The following is a 17939-nucleotide window of genomic DNA, read 5'->3' on the forward strand; positions in this document are numbered from 1 at the left end:
TATTTATTTATTTTTGAATCTTCCAAGAACCTGAAGCAAAATTCAAGGATAAGGTAGCATTAATTATCCTTAAAAATCAATAATCATAATTAAATCAAAACATGACAATTTTGCCCCTATAAAATAATAATTCAAAATAAAAACAAAATAAATCAATTAAGGCAAAAAGGACCAATTAAGCTGACAAAACTCATATAAAAGATACCAAAATATATAAAATAATGAGTTTGTCAAAGATGCATTGCATTTAAAAAAAATAAACATTATATTACAAATAGATTCATATAAGGAGCTTACTTAGAAATAAGTCCCATAAATTTGCTAACATGCGGTAAGGCTATCATCCTTAGTACTCCCTCTGTCTCTTTATAAGCGACGATTAACCGAACGAGAAATGTTTATGTAATTTACTCTATTAACGAAGGTACAAGGCAGCAGACAAGTTGGCCAAAAAAAAATAGAAAAGAAAAAAAGAAAGGCACCTAGATAATTCCGATTTTTTTTCTTTAATACCGTCAAGTTTTCATAGGCAGATATGAAATATTTCAGTGCATATTTAAATTATAGTTTTCATCATTTAATTGTGTGAGACTCCCTAAAAAATTTATCAGCTGAAAGAACTGCTATCTGTATTATATGCAAGAAAAATAAACAAAATGAACCAGTATTATATGCAAGAAAAATAAACAAAATGAACCAGTAGCAGCAAATATGGTTCTCCATGTATGGTTTCTATAAAGAAAACTATAGATATGAATTTGATATCAGTCCCGTTATTAGCTGTAATTTTTTTTATAAACTCTATATATTACATATTGTTCTCGATAATCTTTTCTCTCATTCTACTAACAATCTTGACTCTTCTCAGCAGGCTTTTTATTCTGGCCAACAATTTTAGGGCGGAGACTATACATGTCCAACTTCATCAAATTCTGTAACTTTCTAACAATTTTCGATTGGGAATGGAATGGAAAAATAACCAATGAGGCTAATGTTAAAATGAGTTTCAATTTCAGATCATTGCTTTTTCTGTGGTATGTTAGAATATTAATCGATTGTTCAATCACAAGCAGGCATTATAATAACTTATGGGAGAACTTGAATATCGACACTATGTAGAAGCCATCTAGAGATCAAGTTTTGAGCGTGGTAAATGCTACTCCTTCGGTAATTAAAACCTAACTAACTAATTTGAGTAGATTAAGGATGTTAGCTAAAGTAGTTAATATGATTTTTTTTTCTAAAATATCCTAATTATTTTTCTTAATTTCCTCTCCCCCCTTCTACTTAATTATTGTTGAGGAAATATCAATAAGATTTATTTAGTAAAAACTGATAAATATGTGAAATAAATCTTATATATAAGACCAACGTTAACTCTCAAATTAGGTCCTACATTAAGCATAGGAGGAGTATTCTACTAATATCCATCTCATTTAGCCACTATTTGTCGAATTTTTGGATGAATTTGAGTTTTAATTATTACTAAGTTAATATATTACTTCTTTTTTCAATTTATACTCTGTCTACCCTTGTTTTTTAAGATAACCAAAAAGATCTAACCCAGAAAAAATATTAAAAGAAATGGTTAAGGGCATAAGCGAATGATATTAGCTGGTCGAGGTCATTCAGTTCCATGCTGAAAATTGCTTCAAATTAGCTTCAGATTTTAATATGAATGTCATATCCTCCAAATGGGATTTAGAAAAGTTTATAGCCTGGTGGATAAGTATTAAAAGAAAATTACAACTGGCAATTTGCAACAGAAACACCATGGACACTTAAGTGGTCCTCAATTTTTAAATAATATAATCTTGCATGAAGAGATCAGCTTTATCCTTGATAACCTCTCAAAATTCCTACCAATTCAACTTGTTTTAACACTCTTTTTTTTGGGTTTTGGAAGCTAATTGTGCAAGGTTATTCCCTTAAAGCTAGAAAATATGGCTTGAAAAAGTAAACTTTTATTTATGCTAACAATTGGGGGTTATTTGTGCAATGCTTCTAAGATTCTTGTTGCAGGAAATAACAAGAGCTGGAAGATGAATGACAAGGACAAAGATTAATTCAACCAATTTTGGTTGATTAGAGGAAGATCAAGGACCCAGAGCGAGCACAGATGGAAGACCAAAGGTAGAGAGGCTAAAAAGTATCGTCTGTGGTGTCTCCAATAGAAAGGAAGGAGAGGCATTCTGTATAAGGTGTTGGGGCACCTATATATATCCGTTGTGACGCCCAGTCTTTCCCAAGAAGCTTGCCATTTTGTAATAGGCACTACAGTGCCTGTCCATATCCGCTGCGGTACCCAACCCTTTCCAAGAAATTCCCATTCTATGTAATCTACTGCGGCAGATGAGTATATCCTCTACGGCATCTATCCCCTTGCAGCTATGCATTTTGCATTGTAACTTAATAAGTAGGGCATATAGGAGGGGGAACTCATGATTTTCAGGCATTCTTCAACTTGGGGCTTATTTGGAGGTGTTCTTTGCTAGGGTTTGGTGGTTTTGAAGATTGGAAACATTGGCCTTGAAGTTGCAAGAGACTAGAAGCTTCTTCTTTTATTTTCCTTGGTTTTCTTCTCCTCTTCTCCTTTGTTTCCGTAATGGATGCGAAATGTCTATGTATTTGTAGCTCTTTACCGAAATGTGTAACTAGAGCAGTCATTCTAGGGTTATTTTGATCTATTGTATGGATTAAGACTTGTTTTAATTCTCTCTTTAGTGTTAATGATAATGTTATGTTGTTTTTATCTTGAGCTTAATGCTTCCTTGTGATTGGCCACCATTTGGAATGATTTGTTGATTGGTTAAAGCTTGAGAAAGTTAAATCGATCTTTGAACTTAGGTAAAAACATGCTAGACCAGAAATTTATCCTATTAAATGGATGGTTCATTGATAGAATAGAGAAATATCTATTGATCTAGCATTATCCAAAAAGGGTTTTGGTTTTCAAAGTGTAATCTTTTTAAACAAAAGCAAGAGATTGAGAAGTTTTACTAAGATTGCAAGACTTGGTTTTAACTTGAGAAAGCTTAATCAATATTTGTGAATCTTGGGCTAACTTAACTCATTGTTAAACACCAAATGAGAAGTTACTAATCAAGTTTTATGAAGTACAATAGTGAGAATAACTCTAGATCCTTATTTGTTTCAAAGTCAAGTTTATTTTATTTCAAGTTTAATCTTTGTTTTCAAAGTACATTACACAACTTTATTTACAACAATTATTTCACTTAACCTAATCAAGAAGACAGTTATGATTTTTAACTCGTCTGGCCTTAGTCTATGAAGGAACGATACTTTTTATACTACTTGCTATGTTTGCTTGCTGTTAAGCTAATCGGCGAACAATTCTTCAACCTAAATCAGAAAACGATATGGACAGTTCCGAGCAACCTCAACCTGTAGAATTTTAAAAACTGATAATACTAATTAGATTAAACACATTACTTTGAGTTATTATTCTTCATCTAATCATCAATATTATTGCAAGTCTATCACTTAGTGAACGAATTGGCTTTAAAGCAGTACGAGAGAAGAGCAAAACCAAAATACTTGTCTTGCGCCAAAAGATGATTTCCTGAAACAATTAACAGAACTGATTTAAGAAAGACTGTGTAAAAGTAACTATCAGCATAAATAATAGATTTCGTAATCAGAAGTAGGTCTTTAAATGGCTAGCTCGTTAAACTCTCTACCTGCCAGCAACGTTACAAAATGTTTCAATTATGATAATTATTAAGTTGCCTTCTTAAAAGCCTTCTTTATCATGTATCTGAGATCATCATCCGAAGCAATAGTCACATTATCCGGTGCACATACATCAGCATGAGAAAAAACCTTCATTTGGGAGCAATCGGAGCAATCATTTATTGAAACTTGTTCCAAGCATGGAAATTTCAAATGGTACGACCCTGTGTAAAAGCTACCAAGACTCCGGAGAGACTTGAGCTTCAGCTTTTTGAGATTCTCAAATGTTATCTGATCATCTTCATCTGATTCATCTTGTTGAGCCACTATTTCTTCCATTGCTTCACATTCCCATGCGCATAACTCTTCAAGTAAAGCTAAACTTTTAGCCATTGAGACCGTGAACAAATATACCAGTCCATCACAATAATTCACATCAAGACCCCTTAGATTTGTGAAAGACACAGTGGATGGAGCCAAGCTAATCAAACTGTGACAGTATCTCACTTTCAAGATTTCAAGGTTTTCAGGTAGGGAGGTGTGCTCTAATCCAATAGAACTGAGATTCGACAGAGAAATCAGTTCCAAAGTTTTTAGCTGTGAAAAGAACTCATTAGCACAGCCATCCAGATCTGATATTTCAGAGGTAAATATCTGTTTGAAATTACAACGAGACACTGCAAACCCTTCAACATGGGGAAGTGATTCCTTTTCTAAGAATCCATATGGTAATACATCTGAGTCATCACAAAAGCATAGCAGTTTGAGGAATTTTGCTCTCTGAAGAAGCTTTGCAGGAAATGGTGCTCGCTGAATCTGCACAATGTCTTCCTTGCAAAGCGACACATGCTCAAGGTTGGGAAAAACGTGGGGTCAAAAATATTATCATTAGAAAACGACAATGATAAAAGAATACAGTTTTTTTTTTTTTTAACAAAAAGTTGTAACAGCAGCATTACCTCTTCTAATGTTATATTGGCTTCCATTATAAGCGAAAAATAATCAAGACCCTCCACTCCAATATTCGTTAGGTGACCACATTGATATACAATCAATTCTCTTAACTTTGGCCATTCCATATTGTTCACTCCTGAATAGATGCACTTGAGCTCTGGCAATTCCAATAGTTTCAACTCAGTTAAGCTAGGGAAGATAATTAAATTTCTTACTGATTCTTCTGAGGCTATTTCTTCGCTTGCAACAATCTCTACTAATCCCTCACAACATTCAACTAGTAGAAATTCAAGGCTTTCAAGTTTGCATTGGGCCATTGATGCTGGAAACAAGCTCCTGAGGCTTCTACATTTATGAATATACACATGCTGTAGAGATGGGAAGCTGAGAACTTCCTGAGGATCCTCATTCCAAACATTCTCCAAATGGGGGAGTTGTTGCAAGGTCAATCTTTTTATGGGAATAAAGAAGGGGGACAAGGATCCCACCTCAAATATTGCCTTTATGGAATCACAATTTCGTACTTGTAAATCTTCCAAGTTCCTTAGGAAGGGAACCAAATGACAAGGGATCACATAATGTGACAAAAATTGGCAACCATCCACTTTCAAATACTTCAAGTTACTGAAGCCTCCGTCTGGGACCAGGGTAAGGCCCTCCCATATTTCCTGTAGCTCTGGTTGACCACTAAGCTGCAAATTTGATGCATCACGTGCAAAGTTTGCAAGCTGCACAAGAAAAACAATTGATTCTATAGATGACTGGTAATATTTGGCAAATAAAATTCCTTAGATACCGTAATTGAGAAGTAGGTCAACTAGACTCATATTTATGATTCATTTTCAACAAATAAAATCCCCTAGTAACTAAAAAGACTTGATAAATCAACTTAAGTTCTGCCCAAAGCATGTTGTCACAAAAAAAAATCAAAATGAAAGCAAGATTGAAAAAATGAAAAAAAAAAAAAAAACAAAACACTTACCTGTGTGGAAAAAATCAATCCTATGGAGACATTTAAATCCAAGCCAGTGAATTGATGGCTCGATTGAAACTTCATGCCAGTTTGCTGGGGAGCAAAATTTGTGACGAATTCGATAACTCCAGTTGAAATTTGTAGATGCTCAGGCGAATTTATATCTCCATCAGAGAAAATTCTCATTTTGGGGCATTGATGGACAAAGACAAGTTCTACGCATGGAAGGTTCAATGTAGAATTCCCAGAATGAAAGCAACCAAGCCTTTGGAGAGCCACAATCTTTTGAGCTTCTTGAATGATACATCATCTTGATCAGATCCATCTCCTTCTTTAAACAATATTTCTTGTATGGATTCACATCTTACAATGTACAACTCCTCAAGTAAAACTAAACTCCTTGCAGTTGACAATGTGAACAAATATACCAATCCTTCACAATCAAATACACGCAATTCTCTTTTGAGAAAGATCAACAAATGGTTCCAAGCTCCTCAAACGATGACATTGCTCGACTAGCAAGGTTTCTAGGTTTTCAAGAATTGGGGCTACCCATGAGTGCTCTAGTCCAATGGATTCGAGATACCACAAACAAACTAGTTCCAGTCCTTTGAGATGCGGAAACATGTCATTATCAAGATCCACATCAAGTATTTGAAAGATGAAAATTCCTTTGAAACTGCAACAAAAAACTTGAAGTATCTCTAAATTGGGAAATGATCCCTTCCGGAACAGTTCGCATGGAAATTCATCTGCATCATCGTGGAACCACTGCAATGTGAGTGATTTCACTCTTTGAATAAAGTTTGCTTGACACTTTCCTCTCCAATTAATATTCATGATATCTGCCTTGTTCAGTGACAATTGCTCAAGGTTGGGAAATCCCTGGTGAGAACCAAATTATTATTAGGCTCGGAAAAAACAATAATAAGATCTATTTCGGACATTTTCTTATTAATCACCTGAACAATATATAAAGTGACAACTATGGAGGATACCATTGTTGCAACGTCAAATCGAAGAATCAACACTTATATAAGAGGGGAAAAATACCTTTTCAAACGAGACAATGGTTTCCATGCCAACTGGAACATGACCGAGACCTTTTGTTGGAAGGATTATCAATTGATCACAATGATATAAATGAAATAGCTTCAACTTTGGCCATTCCAGATCATCTAGTCCTGGACAAATGCACTTAAGCTGTGGCAAAACCCATAGTTGCAACGTGGTTAAGTTTGGAAACATAATTGAGTTTGAAGTTGCTCCTCTTGGTACTGTTTCATAATTTGCGACGATTTCTACTAATCCCTCACAAATTTGCACTCGTAGTATCTCAAGGCTTTCAAGTTTGCGTCGTGACATTGATGCTGGAAACAAGCTCCTGAGGCTTCTACATCCATCAACTTACACATGTTGCAGAGATTGGAAGCTGAGAAATTCTTGAGGGTCATTATTCCAAACATTCTCCAAACCAGGGAGTTTCTGTAAGGTCAATGTTTTCAAGGGAATTGAGAAAAGGGAAGACAGGGATCCCGCCTCAAATATCGCCTTTACGGAATCACAATTTCGTACTTGTAAATCTTCCAAGTTACTCAGTAAGCCAAGCAAATGAAAAGGGATCACATAATGTGATACAAATGAGCAACCATCCACTATCAGAGTCTTCAACTTACTAAAGCCTCCTTCAGGAACAGCCATTATGCCATGCCATATATTTCCAAGCTCAGGGTAATCTCCAAGCTTTAAATCTTGCACACCACGTGTAAATTGTGCAAGCTGCTCCAACAAAATAAAACAGTTGAAACATTATTAGACGGTTATGTATTATCAAAAATTGAATTTTGAACTTTCCTCCACAACAAAATAAAAACGCATTATTGGAACCTAAATGCATTTTAGCAAGCTTGCCGTCAAGCTATTCACATAGTACTAATTTTTTATTTAATTAAATGTAATTTATAAAATTATATATAACAATATTTAATTGTAACAATACATTGAAACAAAATTAGCATTGGCAATATGATATTGTAATTGTACCAGAATTTTTTAAATTGACAGGGATTTAATATTTTTGACAGGATAAACCATTTTTAAGGATTGAAGATCCATTTGGAATTTCCCTAGAATTTTGCCCATTTTTAAGAAAGATATGCTTTCAATTGATTACTAAACACCACGAACGTACTGATCATACAATAAAACAACATACGTAAGACTATTTGCCCTTAAGATTAACAACATGCAAGTTAGAAACAATTTAGGGGCAAGCAAGAATAATTGGAGATTGGACATGCCACGTGTCAAAGTGCAAGTAACCAGGATTGTTATGCATATATAAGCTGCGTAATTGAGATGGAGGAAGGAATTCTATATTATGTATGATGCAAAATTTATCAAACTGTTATAAGACTGACGATGCCATTTGACAATGAAAGTTAGGCATTGGCCGGAAAAAAAAAAAGAATATGAAAGTTAGGCATAGATGCTACTACCCCCGCTCTTTAACATAAAACCTAGTTAAGTAATCTAAAAAAATTAAGAAAATTACTAAATTACTTAATTATAGCATACGTTACATGATTTTTTAAAAATACTTATTTATGTCATTAGATTATATATCAATTTATAACTAAAGAAAATTAGTTTGGAGGAAAAAGATAAATATAAATACTTTAAGATAATTTGGTAACTTCCTTAATTGCTCTAAATTAATTAACTAGGTTTTATATTAAAGACTAGATGTAGTATATTGTATTGAATGTTGGGAAGGCAATAAGCGGAAAAAAAAAAAAGTGGCTAAGATTAAGGTTAAAATGGATGTGGGGTTAAATAAAAATTGACATGATAAACAATCGCTATACCAAAAAAAAAAAGAAAGAAAGAAATTGGCATTGCTTCTATAAAGGTTGAATTGGCGGCAAAACCAATACGTAACACATACAAAATAAGAAGCACAAGTAAAGAATTGAATAGGTATAACCTTTTTTGCTCTATGATAAAGTTTGTTGTTGATTTAAAAATAAAATAAAATAACCCGCTCCCTTCATTATCTTAACGCTAAAGTGTACGTTCACTTATTGAAGTTTATACCAACTTCAGTTTAGTTCTTGAGATATAAAGTATATTTTCAGTTACTTAATTTTAACATTTTTAGTCTCATTAATAAAAAATACCGATTAACGAATTGAATGATAACTTTATAATTAAGTACTGACATATTTATCTTTAATTTAAAATGAAGGTGCGGTATGCATTTAATTTGCAAAGTTACTATTTAAATTCACTGAATCAACATTTAGCATGTTAAGATTATTAAGAGATTTATAAACTTAACAGAATAAACTAAAAAGTATCAAATAAGTTAATTAAAAGGTATTAACAAACGCTAGCAGAAAAGAAGTATTAACAAACAATCAAAAACTAGAAATTGAAAATATCATTTCGGTCATATATATGTAGATGTATTCAATTAAGACAGAAGGATATAGAATGAAATGTCGATGCATAGAAATAACCACTCAAGATTCCGCCTATACCAAGCTATCTGGGAACGGATGCTTACCTCGAACAATTTCTGCACTGTGGTATTGAGATCCCTGTAGTTGTGCAAATCATATTCGACCCTTGAAGCATTTATTGCAAAAAAGTTGGGGGCTCTTACAAATCCTGGAGAGAAACATTTCATCTTTGGGCATCTATGATCGTCATTAAAAGAGTTGAGAATTCTAAAGTGGCATTCCCCCAATAAAAGCTCTCGAGTCTTGGTAAATGACTCAAAGTTACATATTCAAGAATTTCAAATATTATCCTATCTGAAGCTGATTCATCATTCCCATCATTCACTATTTGTGTTATTGATCCACGTTCGGGTATCACCATTTTACGAAGTTGAACCAAGCTCTTGGCTACTGAAGATGAGAATAGAGAAACTAAGCCATGGCACCGCATTATTGTCAATTCCTTCAAACTACAAAATGATACTGCAGAAGGAGGCACCAGAATAGTCAGTCGAGGACAATCAACTATTTGCAGGAGTATGAGATTCTTGGCAAACGGTTCCGCCCAGGAGTTATCTAACCCAATGGAGGAGAGCAGAGGCAGCGAATCTAATGCTAATTCTCTTACTCGTGCAAGTAGGGGTGTTCAAGGCCGGCCCATCCCGGTCGGCCCGTTCCGGTCCCGGTCTTATTGGGACGGGACGGGACAAACCGGGATGGGACGGGATCGTCCTGTCCCAGTCCCTTTTTTAAAAAAAATTTTTTAATTTTTTTAATTTTTTATATAATATCAGTTTTTTCATATTTTTTTAAGATTTGAGACTATTGTATGGAACTATGTATATATTTATTTAGAGTTTTTATATTTGTTAATGATTTGAGATTATTGATGATTAGAATTTTTAGCAAGTTTTTATTGTGTTAAAAGTTTTTGTTTAGAGTTTTTAATAACTATTATATGTAATATTTTGAGTTTTGTTTAAGAGTGTCCAAACAAATAAAAAAGATGTTTTTATAAGATTTAAGCTCAAAAAAATATAATTAAAAAAATCAGATTTTTTTAAAAAATTAAAAAAAATTATTTCGGGACGTTCCGGTCCCGTCCTGACCGAGACCGGGACAATCCTGGAACGGGCCGAGACACGGGATAGAAAATCTGTCCCGTTACTGTTCATCGGGACGGGCCTGTCCCGGTCCCGATCCGTCCCGTGAACACCCCTACGTGCAAGTATATTGATGATATGATCAATATCTTCAGGTCTTTGAGTGGGGAAAATCTCATCCAGTGCGTTGAAATTACTTATCACAAGACGTTGTAAATTAGGTACCTTTTTAAAGAATTTAAAAGGCAAAGTAGCTCCAGCTTCATAGGAATCACCAAACCACAGCTCCAGAAATTTCAGTTTATGAAGCAGGCCATCAGGAAAATGCCCATGTGATAACATCTTCATGTCTTTCCCATTGAGTGTCAAAGTTTCCAAGTTCGGAATAACCTATTAATGAAAATAGACAAAAAAGAATAACCAGTATTACGATGATAGATACGAGAGGGGGAAAAAAAAAAGTAAAGGGATAATGCAAATGAAGATTAAATTGCCTTGTCAGCGATGCAAAGAGATTGTCTGCTAGTTGTAATGTTAGATTCATCCTCACATTCTACTGCTCCTTGGTGGATTTGAAAATCTGATGCGAATGTGTCTAACTTACCACAACCAAACACACATAGATTCTCCAAGCTGGGAAATTTTAGATTGTATCTTCTAGGATAGAAGAGCTTGAGGCTTGGTAAATGAGCCAAAGTCAAAGTGGTTAAGTAAGGGAATTCAATTATGCTAACTCCATCTGCCACTGCTTCTTCTTTTCCAACAATTTCTTCCAACGCGTGACATCGCCTTATTTCAATTTTCTTCACTCTCATCAGATTTCTTGCCAAAGATGCTGGGAAAAGAGTTTTTATACCCGCACAATCATTAACAACTATTTCTTTTAGATTCGGAAAACTTACAATACTTTGAGGATCTTTGTTCCATATACACTTCAAATTCTGCAGGCCATTCAAAGTCATTCTTCTCAAATGAAAGGGTTTTCCCTTCGTTTCTGTCAAACTGCTGCCATCAATATCAAAAATAACCTCCACTGGACTCGAACTTACTTGCAATTCCTCCAGGTTCTCAAAGCAAGGAAGTAACCTAGTAGCAAATACTGCTGTTGACAGAAACGAACAGTTCTCCACTACCAATTCTCTTAGATTGTTAAAGCAGTTTCCTGGTGGGGAAATTTCACCGTACCATAGTTGTTGTAGCTCAGGATGATAGGAAAGTTTCAAATTTTGACAGAACTCAAAAAGAACCTACAAAATCAAATAAATTTAGACGTCATTAGACTAGTCTCAATAAAATACTAGGAAAAAATTTTTTCCACCACAAGAATAAAAGTCTTTCCCTTGACTTGGATGATTAATTATACTATTTCTAAGAACATGGAGATAGCTCTGGAAGTGGGTATATTTGAGAGACAGGAAATGTGAAGATTATAAACGCAAGGAAAAAAGGTAACAGAATAAAATAAGATATATAATACAGAAACGAAGGGAATTAATAGCCTTTAGAATTCAGACTATCATGTAAAATAATATTGATACCTGAATTTAAATTCTCACAGTAATTAATCCTGCCATTTAAACACTTGCAATATATATTGATATCTAATAAAAAATTTATAACCACTTTTTGCACGTACCTTGTGTGTAAAAATCTTTTGGATTGTAGCATTCAAATCACCTTCCCATAACCATTTATTTCCCTCTTCTCCTTCTAAGGGTGTGTTTGGTTGGAGGGGAGAGGAGGGGAGGGGAGGGAAAATGAACCCCTCCCCTCAAGGCCCTCATTTGGTTAAAAATTTTAGAGGGGAGGGGCCCCTCCCCTCATTTTGGCTCCCCTCCAAATTGGGGGTTTTTGGAGGGGAGCCAAATTTTTGGACCATTATACTCTTATAGTTTTTTTAATATTCCACTTCTACCCATAAAATATATTATTATAATATTTATTTCAAATAAAAAATATATTATCCTAAGTAAAAAAATAAAAAATATATACATTATTATAATTAAAATATATTATAAAAAATTATTTAAAAATAAAAAATTATAATATTATAAAATTAATTTTTTTATAAATATATTATTTATTAAATATATTTTAAAGCTGGAAAAAAAGATAGCCTAAAGAGAATAAAATTTCATTTTCTTAGAGCATATAAAATTTGTTAATTTGATTATTTTAAATATATTATTATATTAATTAGAATAAAAAATTACTGTACCAATTTTTAATACACATATTAATATGATAAGACTGAATTTTTATTAAATTATATGATTTAAATTAAAATGTAAATTAATTTATATAATATATCAATAAAAAACATAAACTAATATGTAAGGGTAAAAGGGTAAATTGATTATTACTATCCCTCCCCTCCCCTCCTTGAACTAAACAAGGGATCATTAAATATCCTCCTCTCCCCTCCTTTTTAATCAAACCAAACAAGGTGAGGATAAAACCTCCCCTCCCCTCCCCTACCCTCCCCTCAAACCAAACAGGCCCTAAGATATCAACTTTATCTAAGCTTGGTGTGCTAATTTTCTCGGAAAATTTTTCTAACTTAAGGCACTCGCTCACTTTCACCCTTTCAAGAGACGGAAACGTAAAGACAGCTTCACTCTGGGAGTTACAAAAACTTGTAAGGTTTCTCAAAGACACAAGTTCTAAACTTTTCAATTTGCAAAAAACAACCTCATCTTGTTTCTCTCCTTCATTCTCCTCCACTGTGACAATTTCCTCCATCATTGCACATTGAGCAACCTTCATGGTAGTCAGTCGAACCAGGGATTTTGCAGTTGATGAAGTCAATAAATTCCTTAATCCGTCACACTTGCTGACTTCAAGATATGACAAGTAAGTCAATTCTAGGGAGGACGGAATTAATTTTGTCGAATAGTAGCATTCCACAATGCATAGATTCTCAACTCTTTGAAGAATGGCGCCATTTTCAAAGCCTATATTCAATGGAATATCTGAGAACTCTACAGTCATGTTTTTAGGTTGTACAACAGTTCCAATTTTCTCGAGGGAAACATGACCTCCTTTAGGCATCACCTCTTTGGTAGAATTCCTCAAATTTAGGCTTTCTAGATTAGGATATCTATGGAGAAACCAAAAGAGAATTTCAATGCTGCTTAATCCATCAAAAGTTAGGTCTTTCATTGAAAGCATCAGATTAACATTATTGCCAATGATGGTGTCCCGCAACCTCTTTATTTCCTTCAGCCCAAATATGGCTAATGTTTCCAAGTTGGATATCACCTAAAAATCATCATGGCAAAAAGAGAAAAGCATAACTTTAGAAGAAGAAAACATATATATGCTATTGCATAGATAAAGAAAATCATAGGTTTAAACATATGTACTTTTTTGCCATCATGTTGCAAAAGGAACAAAAAAAAAAAGAAAAAAGAAAAAACACAGCACAAGTGTGAGTAAAGTAGATGTACTGCCTTTAAAAAATTTATATATACTTCCAAATATCTTGTCAATAATGATGCTCTTGTACCTTTACTAAAGATGAGAGAAATGGTTTCACTTCAGAGCATTTTGTTCCAGCACCCAATGTTTCCAGCTTGTCACAACGACCAAATAACAAACAAGTCAATACTTGAAACTCTATAGTATGTGTTCCCTTATAGAAGCGCCTTAGTTCTGGTAGATTTAACAATAGAAGTGTGGTTAGCTTAGGAAACTTATTAAACATGAAGTTGCTTCCATCTGATGCATAACCCCTGGCTACAATTTCCTTCATCCCATCACAACGCCCTATCTGAATGGTCTCCAGTTTCATTAGATCATTGGCAATAGAAAGTGGAAACAGATATTCTAGCCTTGGGCAACCAGTGACAACTACATGTTGTAGACCTTTAAAGTTCAAAAGTCCTTGAGGTGTAAACTGCAAGTCGAATATCTCTTCCATTGACTTACAATCATTGACCTCTAATATGCTAAGATTATGAAATCTTCCTGCCATGTAAGGAAGGAAAATAGTGACAAGTTTGTGACAGTCGTCAATTATCAAAGACTCCAAACTGCAAAAGGAATTCATGCTAGCTCGGGCATGCCATATAGTTTTCAATTCCTCCATGTTGGTGATTTTAATTTTCTTCAATTGAGGAAAGACGTCAACCTCCTATGTATGAATCAAAGTAGTCATTATGTAACCAAAATAATTAACAAAAGAAAAATAATGCCTAATTTTTTTGTCTAATCAAATCCAATGCAGCTACATACCTGGCCTGTGCTAATGTCTTTCGGTTCAAAAATATCTTTCATCATGTCACATCCGCTTACAAAAAGGCTTTGCAATTTCATTAAATTCCCAACCATTGATAATGAAAATAAGTATTTTAAACCACCACAATTATTCACATTCAAGTTGGTCAAATTTTGAAAGGAGGAACTTGGCAACGGTTGGTCACCCCACACTTTCTTGATATTGACTGAGGACAACTCCAAGCTCTCTAGGTTGGGAACGAAAACCTACAAAAGCTCACAAGAAATTCCATCCTCTAAAATAACTGAAATAATTTTTCATAAATCAAGTTCTATAGAAGAGTAAAACTTTATAAGCCAAGCCATCTTCATTGATTTTAAGGTGAATATGATTTAAAACGTATAAATTGAAAAGTAAAGAGAAATATATGTATTGAAAGTTCATTGCATATACATACCTTTGTGTTAAAGAGTGGAATCCATTCAGTAATTGTCTCGACCTTGTCATTTGCGTAGAAACAAGTTAGTTTTGATAAAGAGTGCAACGTCAAATAACGTAATAGAGGAAATGAAATTCTACTGCCTTCTGCATCATTGCCAATATTCTCTTGCCTCTCTACATCAACAATGTCCTCCAAAGAATCACATTCAGAAACTTCAAGTGTTTCAAGCTCTTTGAGAAGTCTAGCCATGTCAAGTGAGAATAGATGTTTTACTTGGCCACAAATGTTGATCTTCATGGTTTTTAAATTGCACAAAGAGTCATCTATGAGTTGACAATTGCATATTTCCTCTAGGCTCTCTAGTTTGTACAAACATATTGACTCCAAAATGGGAAAAGCAGTCACTCGATGTTTCCTGTTTGGTGAGAAGATAATATTTTGTATGTCAGAATTTTTTTCTAATGGTTAGATGCTTAAGATTCTGAAATCCTTCCACATTTAACTCATAGGTAACATAATGAACACCATCTACTTCCCCTAAAAGCAATTGCTCAACACCTTTAAACAACTTTTTAATCCCTCTTTGCAAATGAATGTCATCGCCTTTTTTTAGATGCAATGCCAAAACTCTTGAAGTCTTATATTGATGAGACATATGAAAATCTTCCAACAAAAACATCTTAGAGTCTCCAATCACAATGTTGTAGCTATCCAACTTGTCAAAGTCCAAGCTACTGGGCAAAGTAGTAATATCTTCTATGTGCATATCAAGACTTCTCAACTGTTGAAGAGATTCCAATTCGGCAAGGGTAGCAATTTCATCAGGATTTGTTTTTCGTTGAACACCCCATTGGATGAAGGTTTTTCCCATGTACAACTCTTCCAAATTATTCAACTTTGATATTACATTAGATGGAATCACTTTAAGTTTACTACAATGACTAATGTCAAACAATTGTAGCTTGCTCAATTGCCTAAATTCGCTTGGCAATAATTCAAATTTAGATCCCAAAAGGCTTAGAATTCTTAAACTCTTCAACTCACCAATGATGGATATGTTGTCATCTAGCACACATTGCTCCAAACAAAGCATTCTAAGCTTTATTAGGCATTTAACCGAAGAAGGGAACTTTGATAGATCAATACCTGTCAATATTAACGCTCTCAATTCTTTCATTCCTTCAAAAAGCTTGTCTGGTATTTTCATGGAAGGATCTTTACTATCAAGATGGAAGACTTCGAGTTGAGGGAAATTTACATCTTCTGGAATCCCATCAATGATGTCACAATATTGCAAAGAGACAACAGTGCACTTTTCAAATGTATCCTTTCTAGGCCATTCATCAAGTTTGACATATTTCTGGGTAAAAAAATGTTCCTCCTTGTGCGCTATAATTAAGGCAGCATCACGGATCATATCATGCATAGTAATACAATCCGGAGAATTAGTATCCAACAACAAGCTTGAGTCTTTTAACTTCTTTATAGATTCGTTTGCTCTATCTTGAGCTTCTTTTATTGTATTGACTCCTTTAAATATGCTTAAGCCGATGCAATATTTCACCAAATACATAATTGATGAATCATTACCCAGATGAGCGCAAAGCAAGAAAATAGACTTCTCTTCACTTAGTAGGAAGTCATAACTTAACTTCACAGAAATCTCCACCGGTCCTAATACTTCAGTCATATCTTGCCTTTCAAATCGTTGCAGTGCATTTCCCCAGAAGACTTTGTTCTTACTATTCTTCAAAGCTTTTCCAGCTGCTTCTATTGCTAACGGCAACTTTGCACATTTTTGAACAATTTTAGTTGCTAATGATTTCAACTCAGAATCTTCATTGGTTATTCCAACCACCTTGTTGAACAGCTTCTCGGATTCCTCTTCCTCCATGACGTTCACTTTAAAAACTGAATCCTCCCTTGCTTTCATTTCACTTGACAATACCTCTTTGCGTCGAGAAGTCAACAAAATCTTGAACCATTTGGAATCACTCGCCATCTTGTCGTCTTTCAATTGGTTGTGACTAATATTTGGCATATTAGCTATTGTTTTCTGGTTGATGTCATCATCCTTCAATGGAATGCCCAACATACTCATGTCAAATCGAGCCCAAAGATCATCCAAGATGACTAAGGTGTTCTCCTTCTCCTTCCTCAATCTCTGTTTCAAATGACCCGCTCGTCCATTCTTGCTCTCATCATCCAATCTCAAGCCCAGCATGTCCGCTATTTCTCCTTGTATCCTTCTTACATCAGGTTCTGTTGTAATATTCGCCATAACCACAACATTAAATAGCCTTTCTGCTTTAGCTTTCCTTGCAATTGCTTTAACTAAAGTGGTTTTGCCGACACCGCCTTGTCCATAGATACCAATCATTTTAATTGTGGGATCACTCAGCGCTTTCATAACCTGCTCCACAATGACATCTCTTGATTTAAATGACTCATAACCATCATCATGAAGAGCAACATTTGATGCTTCTGGCTCTGGACGGTAAGAAAAGGCAGGAAAGTTTGACTCTTGCAGCAGATCATCGCACTGTTGAACCATCTTCTGCGCTTGTTTACCAAGCTTACGCCTTAAATATAGGTTGGGAAACGAACCACTGGAGCTCCTTGTCCTCTTCTGGCCTTTATTAGTTAGGAACTTCTGAATTTCATCAATCTTCTCATCTGTCTTCGTCAACCAGGTAGTGACAGGATCGTGAATGTTCTCAGCATTTCTTTCAGCTTCTTCAACTTGAGCCATGACGCTGGTCTTTCGATCACGGAGATCCTGTACACGACTTTGCAGCTTCTGAACATTGCTTTTGTAGTTGCGAATGTAGCGTAGTTGTCGTTTAACAGGTTCCACCATGCCACCCAGCACTGTCCCGAAAAAGGTCGCTAAAAACTCCATTCTTCTTAATCCTTTTTTGGGTTTTCTTCTTTTAGTTTTTCTTGAATTTTTTCTTCTTTTTTTTTTTTTGGGATTTTCTTCGGGTACTCTGGAATAACTTTCTTTCTAAGATAGGAAAACTAGACGGCAAACAAGGACGAACTAGAACAT

At 34.6% G+C, this 17939-nt stretch overlaps 1 protein-coding gene across 1 annotated transcript; it reads right to left on the bottom strand.

Moving 5' to 3' along the window:
* Positions 1-15332: 15332 nt before the first annotated feature.
* Positions 15333-17789, bottom strand: LOC114750703 (probable disease resistance protein At4g27220). Its single transcript, XM_028939301.1, has one exon. It carries the CDS (start codon positions 17787-17789, stop codon positions 15333-15335), a length of 2457 nt encoding a protein of 818 aa, XP_028795134.1.
* Between the last annotated feature and the right edge of the window lie 150 nt (positions 17790-17939).

Source organism: Neltuma alba, unplaced genomic scaffold, assembly GCF_004799145.2.
Source record: "Neltuma alba isolate B1F8T4 unplaced genomic scaffold, ASM479914v2 tig00006612_pilon, whole genome shotgun sequence".
Classification (NCBI taxonomy): Eukaryota; Viridiplantae; Streptophyta; class Magnoliopsida; order Fabales; family Fabaceae; genus Neltuma; species Neltuma alba.